This window comes from Muntiacus reevesi, chromosome 11 (assembly GCF_963930625.1).
Source record: "Muntiacus reevesi chromosome 11, mMunRee1.1, whole genome shotgun sequence".
NCBI classification, from domain to species: domain Eukaryota; kingdom Metazoa; phylum Chordata; class Mammalia; order Artiodactyla; family Cervidae; genus Muntiacus; species Muntiacus reevesi.
The window spans coordinates 68002640-68025295 of record NC_089259.1 but is presented as its reverse complement, the minus strand read 5'-3'; the positions used below and the strand labels follow the sequence as shown (position 1 = coordinate 68025295).

The 22656-nt window shown below is 42.2% G+C and overlaps 1 protein-coding gene across 1 annotated transcript in view; it reads left to right on the top strand.

Annotated features, from left to right (window-relative positions):
• The first annotated feature begins 636 nt into the window (after positions 1 to 636).
• LOC136144201 (ATP-binding cassette sub-family C member 4-like) overlaps positions 637 to 22656 on the top strand; it is a 111911-nt gene continuing 89891 nt past the window's right edge. Inside the window, exons 1-4 of the mRNA XM_065901896.1 lie at positions 637 to 710; positions 9130 to 9240; positions 9738 to 9858; positions 17417 to 17635. Coding sequence (XP_065757968.1) covers positions 637 to 710; positions 9130 to 9240; positions 9738 to 9858; positions 17417 to 17635 — 525 coding nt within the window. The remainder of the gene's footprint in view (positions 711 to 9129; positions 9241 to 9737; positions 9859 to 17416; positions 17636 to 22656) is intronic.

Genomic DNA, 22656 nt, shown 5'->3' with positions numbered 1-22656 from the left:
AGAGTTGGAGAACTTCCCACAGCGCCCTTGTTTGGTCCTGATGAGGGCAGAGTGCCCAGAAGGCGGGGTGCTATCTCCTTCGGCCAGCTCTCTCCTGGTCTCTCCACAGCTGACAGGCGTTTCTGAGCAGATGTGGCTGGTAGAGTTGATACCTCCCTTCTCCACCTTCCAGTGGGTGCCTGGGCTCATAGCTCGCACTTCGGCAGAGTCTGCAGCCAGGTGCCTGAACGCGGGCGCCCTGGTGCAGGACTCTGAGCGCAGCACCGTCCTACCCGTCTCGATCAGCTGCGCCAGCATCCTCTCTGAGCACCTGCGTGTGGCTCCTGTCTGGTCACCCCTTCGTCCCGCTGTCCGCACCGCTCCCCACTCGGGGCTCCAGGCGGTGGTGGCAGAGGCGCCTAGAGGGTGGTCCTGAAGGCTGGGACCAGGCAAGAGATGGCGCACCAATTCTAGGGTCAGCTTGTTCCGGGGTACCGACTAGCAGACTGGCATTGTGATTGAGCCTCCAGCATCCCCGTCTGCGCCACCATGAGCAGTCCGAGCAACTCCCCTGCCAAAGCGGCGTCCGAGCCGGTCCGGAAGCCCACGCCGGAACCCTCGCCTGTCCCCGCGCCCTCGCCCGTGGCCGCCGGCAAGATGCACTTGGTGTACCCGGAGGTGAATCCCAACCCGCTGCTGCACTCGAACTTCTGCTCCCGCCTGTTTCTCTGGTGAGCGCCCCGTCTGAGCTGTGACCCGCCCGACGCAGGCACCTTTCAGTAACCAAGGGGAGAGGCAGGGCGAGGGAGCATTTTCCGCGGGCGCCCAGGCAGCTGGTGGAGCCTCCCCACTCCGGCCGCGTGGTCCCCGCCTGCGCCTGGGCTTGAGGAGTGAGGAGTGAGGGGAAGTCCTGGGCGTAGGAGCGGGACCCAGAAACCTGGTATCCGGAGCTCAGGATCTCCCTGCCTGGCCTCTCACTGCTCCAGCATCCTCCAGGGCCCTGGAGCCCGGGGAGCAGGAGGCAGGGAGGTTAAAAACCCAGGTTGCCCCGGGGGAGTTGCCGCTCAAACGGAGAACGAACTGGATCCCCTAATTCCACCTTTAGCAGGCTTCCCCAGTACAGTTCAGGATTGCTAGTTCTAAACTAATTTGCACCCTCTTCCCCCCAAGCAAGCAGTTTATGGACAGCTTCCTTTATCTAATTAGTGCCCTGCCCTTAGATGTCTTTGCCATCTTCCAGTGATGTCCCCACCATTTCTCATGTAACTTAGGTGACACCTGGGTTCCAGCTGCACTGGGCTCTGTCTGTCCCCGTGTCTATGACCATGTCTTTCTTTCCCTCCCTCTCTCTCTTCCTGTGTGGCTCACACTGCATGTCCTGGTACCTAGTTGTGACAGATTTCGTGTATGTAAAAAAAACTCTTAGCTGTTTTTTGTTTAATGAATGGGGACCCTGTTCTTGAACATGTTTTGCTTTTGCCTGGGATATACAGTTTGGAGTAGAGTGTGCATTTGATCACAGCCCCTTTCCCTGTTGCAAATATTTCTGCTTTCACCTTTGAGGACCACTTGGGGGATAAGGTCACTGAAGGCTGTGGGGTCTTATCCGGATCTTTAGCCTTTGGACAAGAGGTGAAAGGTCTTGATGCAGGTGATTCTACCCAGGAGTCATTTGGTCCTGAAACCACTCACGGGTCCCTGAGATGGGAGGAAACACACACAGATGAAAAATAGCACAGAGAGGTGTAAGAAAGTTTTCCCTCTGGTAACTGGGACTACTAACTAGCTTTGCCTGAACCTTTGGGTTTTAATTGCTCTTGGATGATAAATTAGATTTTTTTGCTTCTAGACCCTAACCCATTCATATTTCCCATAAATTCGGACATTTCCTTTTTTAAGGGGAAGGTATAGGGGATCCTCATGGGATGGGAGCCCCTGTGCTTATCTTGATGGTAGTGTGTTCAGTGTCTGTAGCTACATCTCTTGGCCATTTGGCAGCCCTTAAGAGAGGCCTAGAAGTAGGACTGTAGGGGTGGTTACTGTAAATAATAACAAAATAGACATGTCTCCTTAACTTCTGCAGGGCAGGGGACTCTCTGGGCATGTTCTGTTTGTAGATTTGCAAAATATTGTGTGTGTATGTGTGGAAATGGGAAAGTGAAGACTCCTCATTGATTTGGGTAGCCACCTATTTCCAGTTTTCCTGCTGGAGGGGAAAGACCTAGTACCTCTTACCTCATATCTGAAGGCACTGAAGCAGAGAGGCTGAGTAAATTGCCTACATCACACAGCTAATAAGTGATGGAGTTGGATCTGAAACCAGGCCATCTGTCTCCCAAGCCTGTGTTATCCTGTATGTAACTGCTGTACTGAGCTGCTTTTATGGACACTTGATCTTAAATGCAGGGAGAAGGCAATTCCAAACACGTCTTTGGTCTTGTTGGCAGGAGTTTTTCAAAGTTCTTAAAGTTCTTGCTGTTGGAGATGATGCATGTGAAACATTCTATAATCAAGCTTTAGGACAGCTGTTGTCAGAGTCTGGCTCTCAGACCGGCAGCATCCTTGTCACCTGGGAGCTTGTTAGAAATGAAATTCCCCACTGCACTCCTTCTAGACCAGTTCTGTAAAGTTAGAAACTCTGGGAATGAGGTTAAACAAGCTCCAGGTGATTCTGATGAAGGTGGAGGCTGGCTTCTGCTTTAAGTCATTCCTCGCATTGACATTGTTACTTCACTATCAACTTTTTTAAAGGGGTTTAGACTTTGTGAAGTTGGTTGTTGAACATGATTACCATCTTGTATGTAAAGTCTGAGGTACCCTCATGATTTCCTTGTGTTCCCCACTTGCTGACCTGGGAAAGTGGAAATGAGTCCAGCCAGAAGATGCCACCCAGAGACAAGATCCAACTTGTAGAGAAAAACCTAGTTTTCATCTTCTCATTGGGTATTTGTTTTATTTTTGTTTTTTTCCCTCAAATTTCATCAGCTTTCTAAGCTTGTAAGTGATGCCAGTAACTATCTTACTGATTTTATACAAATGGCCTCACTGGGGTTTTAGTGTTTTCACAACACAGTTTAGAGTTAGGGTCTAAGAGAAGTCGACATTATAGCTAATGGTGGTACTTGTGGATTTTTTAAAGTGATAAACATTTTTCTATTTCTGTAAGACATTTAAAGCTATAGAAGAAAGTAGGATTTATTTCTGTTACCATATAGATTTGCTGATATTTTGGTTGTTTCTTAATCTTTTCTCCAGAACTCTTTTTGTATACCTGTGCACATGCATGCATCTTTTCTATAAAACTAGTTTTGAATCTTGACTCCTTAATTTTCTTTGTTTAACATTTATTTATGACATTAAGTTATGTTCAGAGCATGGTATTTAATTGTCATTTATGCAACCTTGTAGTTCAGTTTAATATAGCTTATTGCTAATTATGATATGCATATCCATGAACATGTAGTGTGGTATATCTTTCCTTTTTCTATAGTCCTAGTAATAGGATGACTGGTGAAAGGTTGAATTGTTTTCCACAATGTTCAGATCAATTTACTCTCTTCTATTCTTTTTTATTTTTTTGCCACACTGCTCTGCATGTGGCATCTAAGTTTCTGACTAGTAATAGAATCCAGGCTCTTGGCTATGAAAGCTCTGAGTCTTTTATCTGGACCGCTAGGGAACTGCCCAGTTTGCCCTCACAGTAGCTCTTAGTGTGCCTATTTTATTGCCAACTTTGAGTACATGAATTACATTTTTCCAAGGTCTACAGTTTTAAAAAAAGTGAAACAATTTTAATTTGAATTTATTGATCTGTAGAGATGGAACTTTTTTGGAAACATTTACATCTATTGACCATTTATTTGTGTTTCTTTGAATTGTCTATTAATAGATTTTTTTCTCTCTGAGACATTTACATTTTGAAATAATTTTCAATAATGCTTGTAATATTTTTCCAGATTTCCATTTGTCCTTTACTTTAGAGCTATCATTATTTATGTTGGTTTCTTCTGTTGCTTTTTAACCTTTTTTAAATTCCAGCATCATCTGCCTCTCTGTAAACATTTTATTTCAGCATTTTTGGTTCATTTCTAAGAATAAAGGCAGCTAAAATTTCTTTTAGTATTTGATAAAAGATAGTCCTCCTCCTTTTTTCTGAAACAGCTCATCTTCCTATCATGGTTTTTTGAATAATTCTTCTTTGTCCCCACTATTGGAAATAAGTTTTGTAGTTTATGAACTGTGTCCAGTCAGGGACTAGACTGTCCAGCCTGCTGAGACTCTCCCTGGTGATGTCCCCGCTGTCCTCACTGCAGCCTCTGGGGTGAGCTCTGCATTTCTCTCCCACCCTCATCCCAGAGGCCAGCAGTTTGGGTGTGAGTGCAGGACCTGTCTCCCAGAGATGAGGTTGAGTAGGGTCTTGGACCAGATGCGCTTGACCCTTCAGGGAGTGATTAAATCCTTGTTCCCCTGACACTGGCCACGTTTCAGTCAGTGAACTGTCTCCTTGTAAAGGGAGTGTGGATGTGGAAACTGCCACTGGTGTCAAGACAGACTGTCCAGAGACTCTCGTCAGAGAAGCTGATAACATGAGGGTGGATGTGAACTGGCTGAGGGCTGAGACGGTTTAGGGAGGTTGGTCCTGTTAGGCTGTCAGTAACTACCAACCTTGAAAGCATAGAAATGTTTAATATGAAACCAGGATTCTTGGCACCGTTTTCAGAATACCACTTGTATGAATCTTGTTGCTCTTCATTAACAGTCAGAAATCCACATGTTGTTGATGGAGGCTGAGTGAGCTCTCCAGGGCTCTTTTTCTGCCCTTGACCTGTTCCCCTTTCCTAAGCATTTAGTTTGATGAGTTTTGGTAACTTTATACAATAACTACAGCCCCCAGCAAGATGTAGAACATCCCAAAGGTATATTCAAATTCACTACCATGTCTTTAAGGCAAAACAAAAAGCCTAACATATTCAAGTTTATCTCCTATAGTTTATTCTTGATCCTTTTGGTCTTTATAGTTCTGCATTTGGTCAGCCTGAGAGGTGTTAGCTAGTGTCCATTCAGATGTGTCAAGTGGACAATTTGCCTTTCTGAATTGTCCATGGGTCCCCTGATCATGCTGACTCCCTTTCCTCTGTTGCCTTGACTATCAGGTATTTCTCCAGCAAAGATGGCTTTGTTCAGGATCAGCTGATAATCACGGTTCCATAGTTCCATACCTGCAACCAGAGTGAGCCATGTACAAGTCCCCAAACGGCAAGGGATGAAGAACACCTTTATAGAAGGGAAAAGGAAGTTGGGAAGACTGTCAAAAAAAAAAAAAAGCGTCCATGGCTTTACATTGGCTGAGTCCTTGCCAGGAAGGAAGAGGACTCTTTCTTCTTCCTGTTGGACTCTGCCATTGTTGTAACCTCGTCTATCAAAGTTATCAGAGGCTTTCTACTGGGGACCTCATGGAATTACTAGAGAGCACTGTTGGGGGTGACAGCTTCCATTTGTCTGACAGGACTTTGTTCAGAGCATCAGTGATCCTCTCAGAGGGCCCCCTCAGCAGCTTTGGGAAGTGTTACCTCCACATGTTCCCCCTGTTTGTCAGAGGCCAATACTGAGAACTTACGTGGCTAGTTCAAGTTCTCACAACCAGAAAGCTGCGATCTAGACTAACACAGCAAGATTTCACACCTGAGGTGTATTGAGTAGAATTTTTTTCTCGTTTAATTTTAAAAAATAGTAATAAAATGCACATAACATAAAATTTACCATCCGAATTATTTTTAAGCATTTGGTTCAGTGTTAAGTACATTCACATTATTGTGCAACCAGTTTCCAGAACTCTTTTTATCCTGTGTCAGTATGTCATTAAACACTAATTCCCCACTCCCCTTTCCCTTAGCCCCTGACAACCACAGGGTCACTTTGTTTCTTTCTGAATTTGACTGTCCTCAGCACCTTTATGAAAGTGGAATAATACAGTGTTTGCCCTTTGTGACTGCAGTGTTTTACACCCCCACCATCAGTGTGCAAGGGTTCCAATTTCTCCATATCCTTGCCAAACATTCTTTTGTTGCTTGTCTTACCCCCTTCTTCCGTCCTCCTTCCTCTTCCCCACCTTGTCCCCCCTCCTTCCTTCCTTCACCTCCTCTTTGTACCTCGCCCTCCTCCTCCTTCTACTTCACCCCTCCACATATGTGTGAAGTGGTGTCTCATTGTGATTTTGATTTGCATTTCCCTAAGGATTCCTGTGGCTCTAGTAAAGAACATGCCTGCCAATGCAGGAGACATAAGAGATATGGGTTCAATCCCTGGGGTTGGGAAGATCCCCTGGAAAAGAGCATGGAAACCCACTCCAGTATTCTTGCCTGCAGAATCCCATGGACAGAGGAGCCTGGTGGGTTACAGTCTATAGGGTCACACAGAGTCGGACACGACTGAATCGACTTAGCACACACAAGGATTTGTGATGTTAAGTATCTTTTTCTCTGCAAGTAAACCTTTTTTTTTTTTTTTTCCAAGCTTTGTCTACTTTATTTCACTACATGAAGTTAAGCAATAAGGCAAAACAGCAACCTGTCATTCATAAAGACCAAGGAGTGCCTCTCATTCCCAAAAGAGACCAAGAAGGATATTTCTTACAAATGTGCATGACATTTAGCTCATTAAGCCTATAAGCAGTCTGAACAAAAGAAAACTCTGGTGCACAAATCAAATTACAAATTCAAATTAACCATTAAGTTCCCCAAATTGTAGTTTCTATGCTAATGACATCGAATTGATCTTTAGTGGCCCACACTGACTATAAAAATCTGCAAGCAGACTTTTTTTTTTATTTTTGCAAGCAGACTTTTAAAGAGGGTCTTTCAGAGTAAGTCCTGCTGCTAATTGTCTGAGTATTTCCTATAGGGAATAACTGTAGGATGAATGACCCAGGTGTTTCAAATCTGTTAAGTGGTTAAAACACAGAGACAAATGCTTTTGTTTTAGAAGGAAATTTAGAGCAACAGATATTAAGGGTCATGGTGATGCTCACTTGGATTGGAAAACTGGAGTAGAGGACAGTTGAGGCCCTGGGTCCTCAGTGCTTGGGTCCAATCTTCAGACTCCTGGACTGGAGTTCTTTAGAGGTGCCAAGTTACCAGGGTTAGTAAAATCTGAAATTCAGTCTCTCTTATTCCTTAATAGTTCATAGACATTCATTTACTTAAAAAATAATTCTTAAATGTCTCCTCTATATCCATATTGTACTAGAAATAATGCAATAAATAAGAGAAACATGATCTCTGCTCATGGGTTATTATTGTCTGGCTTTGGAAATTTCCTTACCCAGTAAAATAGTGTTAATCCTTGGGCTATTTCTGCATATTATTAACATGTAACTAATACATTATCAATTTGAATAGGGTTTGAAGGAATCCTCTATACAGTTACTGTTTTTCATTTTATGAAGTGAATTGAAAGTTGCTTAGTCATGTCCAACTCTTTGCGATCCCATGGATTATCTCGTCCATGGAAATCTCCAGGCCAGAATAACAGAGTGGGTAGCTCTTCCCTCCTCCAGGGGATCTTCCCAACCTAGGGATCCCTCATTGCAGGGATGCTTTACCAGATGAGCCACCAGGGAAGCCCATTTCATTTTATAGTTAATAAGTAATTTGCAGAAAGGTAATTTGAGGTTATATAAATAACCACATTGCGCATCAAACTTTCAACCACTCGGTTTAGCTTCCATTGATAATTTTCTAACTCCATTGTTCATTCTATGTTTATTTGCATTCTTGAATGCAAGAGCTTTCCTTTCTCTCATGTTTATGTAGCAATATGGATTCATGGATCCTTTTGTTATTTAATGGATTGTGATTCATTGCCATTTATTTTGATGCCTAAAGAATCCCAGATTTGTTTAGCAAGAGCCATTCAAGCTGGCTTCTCTGTCCTCCTTACACATCTTCATGATTCCTTGAGTGCTTCCTTATTTTATGGTGTAAGTTGTCCCAGGTCCATCTTCTACTTTCTCTGCCTGTTAGTCTCAGCCTGTAGATAGTGATGCAGTTGGTGGGAATGCCTGGGGCTCTGCTTATCTTGGCCTGTGCTAGTTACAGCAGCCCCCACAGGCTTTTGCCTTCCGGAGCCAGTGTTGTGGTTGGACTGACCCTTGCAGTTCTTAGGATTGTGAGACACATCTCAGCAACAACCATCAGGGAACTTTCAAATGCCAAGGTGAATCACTCACATGACCTGAAGAGTACAAGGCATGCCTGGAGCTACATAATGAAGTCCTAGGTAGAAAGAGAGAGAGAAAGAGACTGTGAAAACTAGTGAGTGAAAGAACTTGGACCTGGTATTCTGCCTTTTGGGGACTGAGGGTGGGGTGCGCTTGAGTTTAGCAACTTCACTCTTTATTGGTGAATTTAAAAAATAAGAGCGGGAATTAAAAGTGCGGGAAGGGAGAAGCAAGCAGTCAGTGAGATGGTCTGTTATCAGGTCAACCAGAACTTTTTGAAAAAGGGAACTTCATGGGTGGGGCAGTCTGGCTCTTTATCTAATTGCATAACTGACTCATGTTCATTGGAGATGGATAGCTTTGAGGTGTATGTCTCCAAACTTAACGTCAGGCATTTATATTACAATTTAAAAAGGTGATTATCAGGTGCTAAAACACACTGCCCCAACCTTGGAACCAGTCATTTCTTCAAGGAACCTTGGTTCCTTTTAGAAAAGAAAGATATTAATAAGTCATGATCTGGGTGGAGCGGGCCAAAGGGACAGACTTCCCTAAAATAAGTAAGTCATAGGAGTGTAATGTCTGGTATAGTGACCACAGTTATAATGCTTTATTGCATATTTGAAAGCTGCTGAGAGTTGACGTTAAAAGTTCTCACCACAAGAAAAAAATAATTGTGTATGTTAAAAAAAAATAACTCCGAGATCTGGGTCTGGAATGTTCTTTGTTAGTGTGTCATTGCTTCCATGGTCTTTCAGGATATAGAGCTAGACAGTATGTGTGTGTAAATACATATCCAATTTTTTTCTTCCATATTTCTATATATTTACAGTGTAGACTATTTTTTTTTTACAAAGCTCATGAATGTAGGATTCTAATTAGAGTTATATGATTTGAATATATACCTCTCCTTTTCTCTTAATTTTTAACAGGTGGCTTAATCCCTTTTTCCTGTTGGGTCACAAATGGAGATTGAAAGAAAATGAAATACACTCAGTGCTTCCAAAAGATTGCTCCCAGCATGTTGGAGAAGAGCTGCAAGGGTGAGCACAGACAGGAGGGAGAAGGGGAGGAAGAGTGAGGATTTCCACATGGGGCTAAAGGTGTGAGGGGGCTTTGCCTTCCTCTGGGTTCTTCTGAGCCTCCTCCCCTGACTCTGCATGCTCACCCCTTCATGCTGACCCCGGGCTTAGCCCACTTTGGAGGCTGGGGGAGCCCATGTTCCCTGTGCATCTGTGGACGTGGAGGGAGCCCGCGGCCATGGCCCTGGAGGCCGAGCTCTGTCCCTGGAGGTGGAGTCCCTGGAGGACAGTGTCTGCCCTCCTGAGCTGCTCATGACCTGTGAATCCAGCAAAGCCTTAAGGCCTGTTTTTCTGGTGCTTCAGTACACCACTCATCCTGCAGGAGCCCTGTGAGCAGTTAGCCAGTATCTGTGGGGCAGCCACAGAGCGCCCTGTAGTGAAGGCTTACCTTCCACTCTGCCCCTCCCCCATTTTCCCTATGGCAGGACTGTTCTTTACTGTGATTTTTCTCATCGCAGGTACTGGAATCAAGAAGTTGAGAGAGCTGAGAAAAATGGACAGAAGCCTTCTTTAAAGAAAGCAATCATAAAGTGTTACTGGAAATCCTATTTGTTATCTGCAATTTTTGTATTTTCTGAGGTAAAAGCTTTTACATACAGTGCATTGCTTTCATTGTACATGGGCCAGTACTGAAATGGATGTGACTGGTGAGAGAGACCAGTGGTTTAACATCCTGTAGCCTAGTGATTGTATTTATCTTCAGCATAAACAGGTGTTTATCTAGGGAATTGGTCCTCTGGAGATTACCATTTGTCTTTTAACCAATTAACACATAGTGTCATGGGAGGAAGGACTGAAAAGCAAAGACATTTTAGACCATGTTAGAACATCGTTGGTGCTCAGTAAATGATATAAATGCTAAAATTAATCCTTGATCAAAAGAATATCCTAAAACCTCAAGGAATATGTGGTTTGGAGGAAGTAAACTTGGGGCAAAGCCCCAGTAACATAAGACATTTTACAGATGCTCAGTTCAGTGCAGTTGCTCAGGCATGTCTAACTCTTTGAGACTGCAACATGTCAGGCTTCCCTGTCCGTCAGCAACTCCTGGAGCTTTCTCAAACTCATGTCCATCGAGTAGGTGATGCCATCCAACCATCTCACCCTCTGTCATCCCCTTCTCCCTTCAGTCTTTCCCAGCATCATGGTCTTTTCTAATGACTCAGTTCATCGAATCAGGTGGCCAAAGTATTGGAGCTTCAGCTTCAGTCCTTCCAGTGAATATTCAGGGTTGAGTCCTTTAGGATTGACTTCTTGTCTCCTTGCAGTCCAAGGGACTCTCAAGAGTCTTCTTCAATACCACAGTTCAAAAGTATCAATTATTTGGTGATCAGCCTTTTTTATGGTCCATCTCTCACATCCATACATGACTACTGGAAAAACCATAGCTTTGACTAGTCGAATGTTTGTCGGCAATGTCTCTGTTTTTTAATATGCTATTTAGGTGGTTCATAGTTTTTCATCCAAAGAACAAGTGTCTTTTAATTTCATGGCTGCAGTCACCATCTTCAGTGATTTTGGAGCCCCAGAAAATAAAGTCTCTCACTGTTTCTATTGTTTCCCCATCTATTTGACATGAAGTGATGGGACCAGATGCAATGATTTTCATTTTTTAAATGTTGAATTTTGAGCCAGCTTTTTCACTCTCCTCTTTCATTTTCATTAAGAGATTCTTCAGTTCCTCTTCACTTTCTGCCATAAGGCTGGTGTCATCTGGATATCTGAGGTTATTGATATTTCTCCTGGCAATCTTGATTCCAGCTTGTGCTTCATCCAGCCAGGCATTTCCCATGATGTATTCTGCATATAAATTAAATCAGCAGGGTGACAATATACAGCCTTGACATAACTCCTTTACCAATTTGGAACCACTTTGTTGTTCCATGTCTGGTTCTAATGATTGTTTCCTGACCTACATATTGATTTCTCAGGAGGCAGATAAGGTGGTCTGTCGTAGTCCCATGTCTTTAAGAATTTTCCACAATTTTCTGTAATTCACACAGTCAAAGCCTTTGGCTTAGTCAATAAGGCAGAAGTAGATGTTTTTCTGGAATTCTCTTGCTTTTTCTGTGATCTGACGGATGTTGGCAATTTGATCTCTGGTTCCTCTGCCTTTTCTAAGTCCAGCTTGAATTTCTGGAAATTCTCCATTCACATACTGTTGAAGCCACAGTTGGAGAATTTTGAGCATTACTTTGCTAGTGTGCAAGATGAATGCAGTTGTATGGTAGCTTGAACATTCTTTGGCATTGCCTTTTTTGGGATTGGAATGAAAGCTGACCTTTTCCAGTCCCATGGCCCCTGCTGAGTTTTCAAAATTTGCTGACACATTGAGTGCAACACTTTCACAGAATCATCACTTAGGACTTGGAATAGCTCAACTGGAATTCCATCACTTCCACTAGCTTTGTTCATGGTGATGCTTCCTAAGGCTTACTTTACTTTGCGCTCCAGGATGTCTGGCTATATAGGTGAGTGATCACACCATCACGACTATTTGACTCACAAAGATCTTTTTTGTATAGTTCTTCTGTGTATTCTTTCCACCTCTTCTTAATATATCTTCTGCTTCTCTTAGGTCCATATGGTTTCTGTACTTTGTTGTGCCCCTCTTTGCATGAAATAGTCCCTTGGTATCTCTAATTTTCTTGAAGAAATCTTTAGTCTTTGTCATTCTGTTGTTTTCCTCTATTTCTTTGCATTGATGGATAAGGAAGGCTTTCTTATCTCTCCTTGCTATTCTTTGGAACTCTGCATTCAAATGGGTATATCTTTCCTTTTCTCCTTTGACTTTAGCTCCTCTTCTTTTCTCAGCTATTTGTAAGGCCTCTTCAGACAACCATTTTGCCTTTTGCATTTCTTTTTCTTGGGGACGGTCTTGATCCCTGCCTCCTGTACAATGTCACGAACCTCTGTCCATATTTCTTCAGGCACTTTGTCTATCAGATCTAATCCCATGAATCTATTTGTTACTTCTACTGTATAATCCTAAGGGATTTGCTTTAGGTTGTACCTGAACAATCTAGTGGTTTTCCCATCTTTCTTCAATTTAAGTCTGAATTTTTGAAATAAAGAGTTCATTATAGGTACTCAGCAAGTAATAATTAACTTTACCAGGTCACATGTGATAAATGATTTCTTAAGATGGGATCATCGCCTCTCCCCTTCCAGGGGAACAGAACCCAGGACCCTGCATCTGGGCTGGAGCTGCCTAGAACTCCCAAGAGCACATCCTTTCCTGGGCTTCCCCCTTCCCCAAGGGTTGGCACTGTGAGCCAAAACCCCCATGTGGAGGAGCTCCAGCTTCACCATGAATTCATTCACCCTCCAGCCTAGTTTCTGTCCTGGCTGTGGGGGTGGTTTTCTGGTTGAAGGGCGAGTCTTGGTAGCTGGGATTGGCAGAGGGTGGAGAAGGGGGTGTGCAGGGAAAACCAGAGTAGAAAGCCATGAGATCAGTGACCTCCATGACCCTGAAGATTCTGGGTCAAGACCCCCCAGTGAGACAGTCCACCTGGGGACACAGTGCCGTCAGCCCCCTGTTCTGGCTGAGCCTGCTGGAGGTCTGCTGCAGACCCCCCTGAGTGGCTTGTGCTCTCTGTGCTCCCTTAGTGCTGCCTTAGGGACACGGGTGGCCCGTGAGTGTGTGAGAGCAGGAGGGTTGGAAGATACAGTTGCTGAGAGAGGGGTATTTTAGGTGGAAAATGTGATGAGTTGTCATCAGTCCATTGTATTGGGGGTGAGGTGATGGCCCTGGTGGTCTACAGGTAGAAGGTGTGGCTCTTATTTAAAGGTTGTGTTCTTCTGAAGGGCCATGCAGGCAGCTGGGTAGGTGAAGTCTACCCCACACAACTGGGGAAACCAGAGAATCTGTCAATTCACTAGTGACTGGATGGTCCTTGCAGGTTGAATTCTCATTAATGACATGGGTGGATTAGCCATTGTGCCAGAGGCTGGGGAAAGGTATATGGGGGAGAGTGCTACCTTTAAGAGGGCTCTGACCACCCAGATATTGCAGTGCCTTGCGGCAGGGTGAAGTGTTGATTTCACAGTTTTCCAGCCCCAGTCATGCTTCCTGCTGGGGATCCAGGAAGACCAGGCCTGGGGCTGCATAAGGTGCAACTGGTAGAGCCCTGGCCCCTCTTTCAGGAGGCTGGTTGTTGGGTGGTCATGGCAGAGAAGTGGGGAGTAGAGGACCTGGCAGTTGCAGGGCTCATCCTCTGTCGTACTAGAAGTACTAGTGGCAGTAACAGAGGATCATACTCAGTAGTAGTGGTGGTGGCAGGGGCAGCAGTACTATTAATAGTATAGTAGTACAATAGTAAGTACTCCAAAAATATTATGTATCAAAAATGCTATAAGCACTTTGTATGTCATATCACCAAATCCTCTGGCTAATTCAATTAAGTCATAGATATGTTACTTCCATTTTAGAAGAGAGGACGCTGTGTTCAAATAGTTACATAGTGTGTCTGTGGTCATATGAAGAGTCAAGGACAGACTGAGGTTCCCTCTCAGACACTCTGACTTATGAGCCTGATCATCTCAATGACTGAAAGTTTGTCCATGATCAGGAAGGCTCGTCTTAAGAGCTTTGTCTTCATGATCTCAGACACATGTGTCCTGAACTTGGCCTAAGGATAAGAAATGGGATACTAAGAACTCCCTGGAACAGGATGTCAGATTAGGGATCATAAATGAGGGTGTCCAGGTTGGACCACCATCCCCCCCCCCCCCCAATACTGGAAGTGACTCAGACTTTGACACTAGCAGCAGTGTCATGTTGAGTTCAGATGGGCCAGGAGCCCTTTAGGAAGCCACCTTGCACTCATTACTATTCCCAGTGGATGAGTTTATGGCTGCCCTGGTGAGTTAACTATAAGTCCATCCATACTCTTAAGACATTGCTCCAGATGGGCTCCCTGACATGGACCAGTGAGAAGATTTTGGGTCTTGGATGGTGACTATGTTGGGACTGATGATCTGGGCAGAGACTGAGTCCTCTATGTTGTTACTAAGTGCTCCTGGTTGCTTGCTGAGACCCAGTATGTCTGTGATTCTGGAGGTGCATTTGCTGAGTGAGAATGAGAACCCCAGGTCAGTTACTAGGGTGTGTTTCCAAATACACTTCCCCACACACAGGGTGTACCCCAGACCTAGGTCTTAGGGTGAGAGTTGGGTAAGGCCAGACAGTCCCTGGGGGGATAGCAGATAAATGAGCTGTGAAGTGCCAGGACTGGACTTTCTCCCAGGAGGGAGCTTGCTTGTTCATGCTGTTCAAGCCAATGTCTTGGTGGTTTACAGTGTAAAACTAGGCAGTGGCTTTGATTCCCCAGGTAAGGATGCTGACTGGCATATGAAACTCCTTCTAACTTTGTGGTATTAGGGTTATAACTGGCAGAACTTTTCATTCTAATGCAGTGACATTCCAGAAGTTGAGGGCCATTAAAACTCAAGGAAAAGTGAACCTTGATTTTTTTTTTTTTTTCTGTTCACCAAAAGAAGCCTGAAATACAGCACAAATACTCCTGTTTGCCTAATCTTGGCTGTTGACAATCTACTGTTCAGAGAAGTTACAAAGAAATGATTTCTCATGACAAAGCTAGTAATGATTTAACTTTTTTTTTTTACATTTTAAAGATCTTTTTCAGGTGCTGTTTTGAATTTGGGATGATGAAAGCTAGTTACTAAGTTGGATGGAATGAATGTTAGTTAAGTAACTGATTTTATGAAGCAATGTCTTATTTTGTGATCTTCTGTCTATGCTGCTTGTTGGTCATTATATTTGAGATGGTAGAAGATCTAAACTCAGCACAGGATTCTCTAAAATGCAAATGTGCTGCCTGCTAAGTCACTTTAGTTGTGTCTGACTCTTTGAGACCCTATGGACCTTAGCCCACCAGGCTCCTCTGGCCATGGGATTCTCCAGGCAAGAATACCAGAGTGGGTTGCCATGCCCTCTTCCAGGGGATCTTCCTGACCCAGGAATTGAACCAGCAACTCTTACATCTCCTGCATTGGCAGGCGAGTTCTTTGTCACTGGGTCCTCCTGGGAAGCTCTAAAATGCAATTACGTTTTCTTTATGACCTCCAGCCCTTTTTTAATTCCTCTGGTACACAGAACATCTTGTAGATCATCCATGATTCCCAAGCCATGTGCTGTGACCACCCACAGTGCAGGCACTCCAGGCAGCACCAGAAGGAAGAGGCAGACAATGTCAGTCCAAGGTGAAACTTTTGGGATTAGGATTTTGAAGTATAAAAATCTCTGTCCTCTGAGAGAATGAATTATGATGTTCAGAAAAAAAAATGGCAGGATGATGTTGATGTGGAGCTCTTGAAAAACCAACAATAATTAAAATGGAACAGCCAACAAGTATCCAGCATTCCTAGCCTCTGCATTCACCTCCATGGGGACCCACAGACCTCCCCAGGTCATCAGGGCCTCCCTCTTAGAGATAAGTCTTCCATCTGCTGGTGTATAAGTGGGGTGACCTCAAAGAGCCAGTGAGTTTGCCCAGTCCCTTCCCCTGAGAGGTGAGGAGTGGCGGGGGTTATGTCCTATTCTCCTGACTGTTAGAAATGGCCAAGCTTTGTCTCCTGTACATGAGCCACCTTGGCTTTCTGCATTAATTTTAAAAAAAAGTGTTGCTTAAAAGGAAAATCTTTTTTGAAGTCAAGTTCCTGAAAGATTTCCAAACTTTTGGCATTTTGTCTTTTGAGAAGTCTGTGGAAGAAATGATGTTGAGGGTGGAAGTGTTCACTTTTGGTGACTTGGATTCATGTTGAGTGCTTGGTTTTCCTTAATAGCGGAGAAGGGAACATTTAGAGGGCTGACTAGAGGGAGGAGGTAGGTGTGGGATGGAGTGGTTATTTGGCAGGATGGGCAAGTGTTTCTTTAGTTTGGGGGAAGAAAATTGCTTTCCCTAAGTCTCACTCAGGAGTTAAGCCTCAATGCCTCCCACCTCACTGGTTTATGACTTGACTTTTTCCTTGGGAAAGAGATGATTTGTAATATTTCTTCCAAAGCAGCTCCTGCAGTGTTTGTTAGATGGATGACCATGGATGACATCTTTTTTTTTTTTTTTTTAAGCTTGGCTTCTGCCATGTTTAATTTTTGACTCCAAGGAACATCCCATCTTCTAGAGGGTAGAGACATATTAACACAGTGTTCCCTGGGGCTGAGAGCCTGGGAACCTCCCCAGCCTGGTTTCCTTGTGATGCTCCAACTGAAGCTGGGCTCCATTCTCTTAATCTCTGGGCATGTACAATTTAGGGTGAAAAAGATTGGATGTGTCTGTGCCAATGTCTTGGGCTTCCCATATAGCTCAGTTGGTAAAGAATCCACCTGCAATGCAGGAGACCCTGGGTTGATTCCTGGATCGGGACGATCCTCTGGAGAAGGGATAGGCTACCCACTCCAGTATTCTTGGGCTTCCCTTGTGGCTCAACTGGTAAAGAATCCGCCTGCAATGTGGAAGACCTGGGTTCAATCCCTAGGTTGGGAAGATCCCATGGAGAAGGGAAAGGCTACCTGCTCCAGTATTCTGTCCTGGAGAATTTCATGGACTGTATGGTCCATGGATGAGGTCACAAAGAGTTGGATACGACTGAGCAACTTTCACAAGGAAGACCTTGTGCCAATGTCTCAGTTCAAAAATGCTCTTAAAGCAGAAGGTGATGGCAAGAGCCCACTTCCTGTACATAAACCATCTTGATTTTCTATTGGGCTGGGATGATGAGAGAACGGGGACAAGGGCCGGCTGTGAGCAGGGCTTGTTCATAGGGAAACAAATTTCTTACCCTTCTCTGCCACCTTTTTCTTTATTCATCTTGGGCAAAGAGTCACTTGGCATCTTGCCAAATGCATTCTAAAGCACTAATTGTGATATTTATTGAGTATCTATAGTGAACTAAGCACAGCGTGCTAAAACTTTATTGTCTTTGAACATAAAATTCTTGCCTAAGGTTAAAACTGCTTGTCTTATAGAAGATAGTGGATTTGTATATTTTTCTTTTAGATGAGCCATGGATGTAGCATTTTGTTAAAATGCTTTTTAACAAGCAAAAATCAAAGTTAAGCTTGTGTTAAGAAAAATGGGTATGACTTGAATTTCTAATGGAGACTATTTTCTTTCAGGAATGTACCAGAGTAGTTCTGCCCTTACTTTTGGGGAAAATGATTAGTTACTTTGAAGACCCCAAAGTTCCTGATGCTTTGTATGAAGCCTACATCTGTGCTGCAGTGCTGAGCGCCTGTGTGCTCCTGTGGGCCATTCTGCACCACTTGTGCTTCGATTATTTTCAGCGTGTGGGGATGAGGTTTAGAGTGGCCATATCCCATATGATCTACTGCAAGGTAAGTGTCACTTCGTACCACACTGTGTACCTCCTCTGAAGCATCAGAAGTGTTTTGTAACTGGCATCATTGATGTTTTACTAGAGAAGCTTGCTATTTGCATCAAATCAAGTTTGTTGTCATTTAAGCAAACTTTACCAATGTATAACAAAAAGTTTTTGAGAGCAAGTCAAGGCCACTTTTGATAAATTTTATCTATAGGCTGTTACATAATGCCCACTAAATTTATAATGAAATCTAATAAAAAAATAGGTATCAAAAGTATCTAGTTGATTTTAAGTGATTTCCCTGCCTAAATTGCAGTGGTATTTATGGAAGTTTTGTTATTGTTGATCATTAAAACCTTCATTTACATCAAATTTATGTTTAAAAATGAGTTTTAGTGATTGGATCTATAACATTAAATCTAGGAAACAAGAATGTATTTGAGAAAGTTTATGATTGTATTTTTGAATTACCCATTTAATCATATTCAATATAATTGTTTCAACTAAAAATATATATGGGCTCCCCTGGTGGCTCAAATGGTAAAGAGTCTGCCCGCAATGCAACAGACCCAGGTTCAACCGCTGAGTTAGGACAATGCCCTGGAGAAGTCAGTGGCAACCCACTTCAGTATTCTTACCTGGAAAATCCCATGGATAGAGGAGTTTGGTGGGCTACAGCCCATGGGGTCACAAAGAGTTAGACATGACTAAGTGACTAACACTTTCACTTTCCAAAAAAAAAAAAAAATATATATATATATATATATATATATATAAAAATGGAATCTATGCCAAAAACAGATTCACTGTATTCTACAGTTAAGATTACTTTTAATGATATTAAAGAAAATAGTTGGATATTCATGACAAAGCTTGAAATTTTCCATTGGTTTTAGTAATTTTGGAGAGCATTTGTTGCTGTTCATTCAAGTTATTTTCTTAAAACAAATATTTCCTTTTTTCTTTAATAAAGATTATAGGTTTTTTGTTTTTTTGGGTTTTTTTTGCTGCACTGAATGGAGTGTGGGATCTGTTCACCAACCAGGGACTGAGCACAGGCCCAAGGCAGTAAAAGCACTGAGGCCTAACCACTGAACCACCAGGGTCTTTCCTGCTTATAGCACTTCTAGTAAGACCTATGCTGATGTGTTCAGTGACTTTATATTGAGAAATGCCATTAACATTATTCCACAGTTTACTCTGATCTTAAATGATATAAAAGGAGTAAGGATTTCAGATGTCTTTACAAAGGAATTGACACAAATACACTGTGTCAGTAATTGAAGGGCCCTTTGTAAACTTGATCCTGGATACCTCTTTGCCCTGGGCTATTTGCTTTAAAAAAAATCCTTATTTAATGGTGTCGTGTTCTTGAAATTAGATCTTTAAGTGTTTTTGTTCCACTCAAACAAACTGTGGTAATGGATATGTTAATTGGTTTTATTACAGTAATCATTTCCTAATGTATATTTATATTAAAACATCACGTTTTACACCATAAACATATATAGTTTTTATTTAAAAAGTCCTCATTGAAAGCTAAAAACAAAACATTTAAATTGAAATTATCACCACTTTTACTTGGTTGCTCCTTACCTAGAGCTTCTGTTTCTTGGGAGTACTTGTCCTGGCGAAATGCAGGATTACTTCTCCTCATCTTCCCTTGAGCAAAGTGTTGTTAACCTCAGGGCTGTGTGAACTCAGAGCCCTGGAATCTCACTGTCTGTGTTTAGATACAGCATCTAAGCCAGTTTCCTCCTGGGTAATGTGGAAAGGAGAACAGTGACTGTACACTCTAGTCAGAGGTCTGGTTTGTCATTCATCATCATCTTTTTTTATTCTGTTGCATCAATTATTAGGAGACAAATACCCAGATTTCCTCATAAATTAGCTAGATGTTTATCTTTCTGGATCATGCTTAGTGCCCACAAAGAGGAAATTTCACCAACACAGCACAGTGAAAACCTTAAGTTAGGCTTGAGGTAATGGTTCAGTCAAAGCTGGCTCTTTGCGACACAGGTGTTCCATTGTTCACTTGTTTTTCTTCCTCTTCCCACTGACACTTTGGAAAGTTGCTTTTGGAAAATCCAATCTGACTTGGCACATATGCATGTGTGAATGTACATCTCTCTCAAGGTGTTTTATTTGCCAGCTTGATTATTCTTGAAAAGATTATCCCTGTATCAAATCAATAATTATTGGGATTAAACTATGGTCATAACCTGAAGTAGTTCCAGAAACATGGGAAAGGCAAATTTCTTCATGCATAGCCTTGCATCTAGAGTCCTGCTGGGGTACAGAAATAAGACACTTCTTCTTTGCAGGTTACAGGTGGGCTGATTCCTTAGGGCCAAGCTTGTGCTGCTGAGTGGCTCTGAAAGGCCCCTCTGAATGTTTGTGGTTCATGCCCAGGCCCCATCTCCTGATCCCGGGGAGGAATCAGATTAAGGTATTAAAAATGGAATGGCTGCTCAGCTCATAGTTGTAGTTTATCTACACCATGGATTCCGGGCTTAGGCACGTCTCAAGGAAATCTCTAAGGCTGCACATCTGCTGCTCCTAAAACGGCCCGTTCAGCATTTCATGCTCTTTTCAGCTGAATTTTGATCTTGTGGGAGGGATCATATGTAAAATGACTTGTCATTTATTTATATTTCTACAGCTTCAGTAAAATTACTTTTGAGCATTGATTTTTAAAAACTATGATAAAATATATACAACATAAAATTTACCATTTAACTCATTTTAAGTGCACCATTTATTGACATTAGGTACATTCACCTGGTTGTGGACACATCACCACTATTCATCTCCAGAACTTTTCATCTTCCCAAGTGAACTTCTGCAACCATTAAACACTAACACCCCAGACTACTCCCCCTCACAGCCATCACTATTCTACTTCTTTCTATGAGTTTGACTATTCTAGATGCCTCATATAAGTGGAATCATACAATGTTTGTCATCTATTTTACATACGGTAATATACATGTTTCAGTGCTATTCTCTCAAATCATCCTACTCTCGCCTTCTCCCACATAGTCCAAAAGTGCTTTTTACATCTGTGTCCCTTTTGCTGTCTTGCATATAGGATCATCATTACCATCTTTCTAAATTCCACATATGTGTGTTAATATGCTGTAGTGGTGTTTCTCTTTCCAACTTACTTCACTGTATAATAGGCTCAAATTTCATCCACTTCATTAGAACTGACTCAAATGCATTCCTTTTTATAGCTGAATAATATCCCATTGTGCATATGTACCACGGCTTTCTTATCCATTCGTCTGCTGATGGACATCTAGGTTGTTTCCATGTCCTAGCTATTATAAACAATGCTGCAGTAAACATTGGGCACTCTTGCAATTGTGGTTTCCTCGGTGTGTATGCCCAGCAGTGGGATTGCTGGGTTGTATGACAGTTCTATTTCCAATTTTTTAAGGAATCTGTACAACTCACTGTGGTTTGATTTGTATTTCTCTAATAATGAATGATGTTGAGCATGTTTCCTTTTCATGTGTTTATTAGACATCTGTATGTCTTCTTTGGAGAAATCCCTGTTTAGTTCTTTGGCCCACTTTTTGATTGAGTTGTTCATTTTTTCTGGTATTGAGCTGCATGAGCTGATTGTATATTTTGGAGATTTATTCTTTGTCAGTTGTTTCATTTGCTATTATTTTCTCCCATTTGGATGGCTGCCTTTTCACCTTGCTTATAGTTTCCTTCATTGTACAAAAGCTTTTAAGTTTAATTAGGTTCCATTTATTTATTTTCAGTATTCTGCAAGGTGGTTCATAGAGGATCTTGCTGTGATTTATGTCAGAGTGTTTTGCATGATTGTTCTTTTAAGAGATTTATAGTTTCTGACCTTACATTTAGGTCTTTAATCCATTTAGAGTTTATTTTTGTGTATGGTGTTAGATAGTGTTCTAGTTTTATTCTTTTACACATGGTTGACCAGTTTTCCCAGCACTACTTGTTAAAAAGATTGTCTTTTCTCTACTGTATATTTTGCCTCCTTTGTCAAAGATAAGGTGTCCATAGATGTGTGGATTTATCTCTAGGCTTTCTATTTTGTTTCATTGCTATATATTTCTGTTTTCTGTGCCAGTACCATACTGTCTTGATGACTGTAGCTTTGTAGTATAGTCTAAAGTCAGAAAGGTTGATTCCTCCAGTTCCATTCTTCTTTCTCATTATTGCTTTGTCTATTTGAGGTTTTTTGTGTTTCCATACAAATTGTGAAATTATTTGTTCTAGTTCTGTGAAAAATACCATTGGTACCTTGATAGGGATTGCATTGAATCTGTAGATTGCTTTGGGTAATATACTCATTTTCAATATACTGATTCTTATAATTCATGAACATGGTGTATTTCTCCATCTATATGTGTCCTCTTTGATTTCTTTCATTGGTGTGTTATATTTTTCTATATATACGTCTTTTGTTTCCTTAGGTAAATTTATCCCTAAGTATTTTATTCTTTTTTTTTTTTTTTTTTTTGGCATTTCTTTTCCATGCGGATGGTCTTAATCCCTGTCTCCTGTACAATGTCACAAACCTCCGTCCATAGTTCATCAGGCACTCTGTCTATCAGATCTAGTCCCTTAAATCTATTTCTCACTTCCACTGTATAATCATAAGGGATTTGATTTAGGTCATACCTGAATGGTCTAATGGTTTTCCCTACGTTCTTCAATTTAAGTCTGAATTTAGCAATGAGGAGTTCATGATCTGAGCCACAGTCAGCTCCTGGTCTTGTTTTCGCTGACTGCACAGAGCTTCTCCATCTTTGACTGCAAAGAATATAATCAGTCTGATTTCAGTGTTGACCATCTGGTGATGTCCATGTGTAGGGTCTTCTCTTGTGTTGTTGGAAGAGTGTGTTTGCTATGACCAGTATGTTCTCTTGGCAGAACTCTCTTAGCCTTTGCCCTGTGTCATTCTGTACTCCAAGGCCAATTTGCCTGTTACTCCAGGTGTTTCCTGACTTCCTACCTTTGAATTACAGTCCTCTGTAATGAAAAAGACAT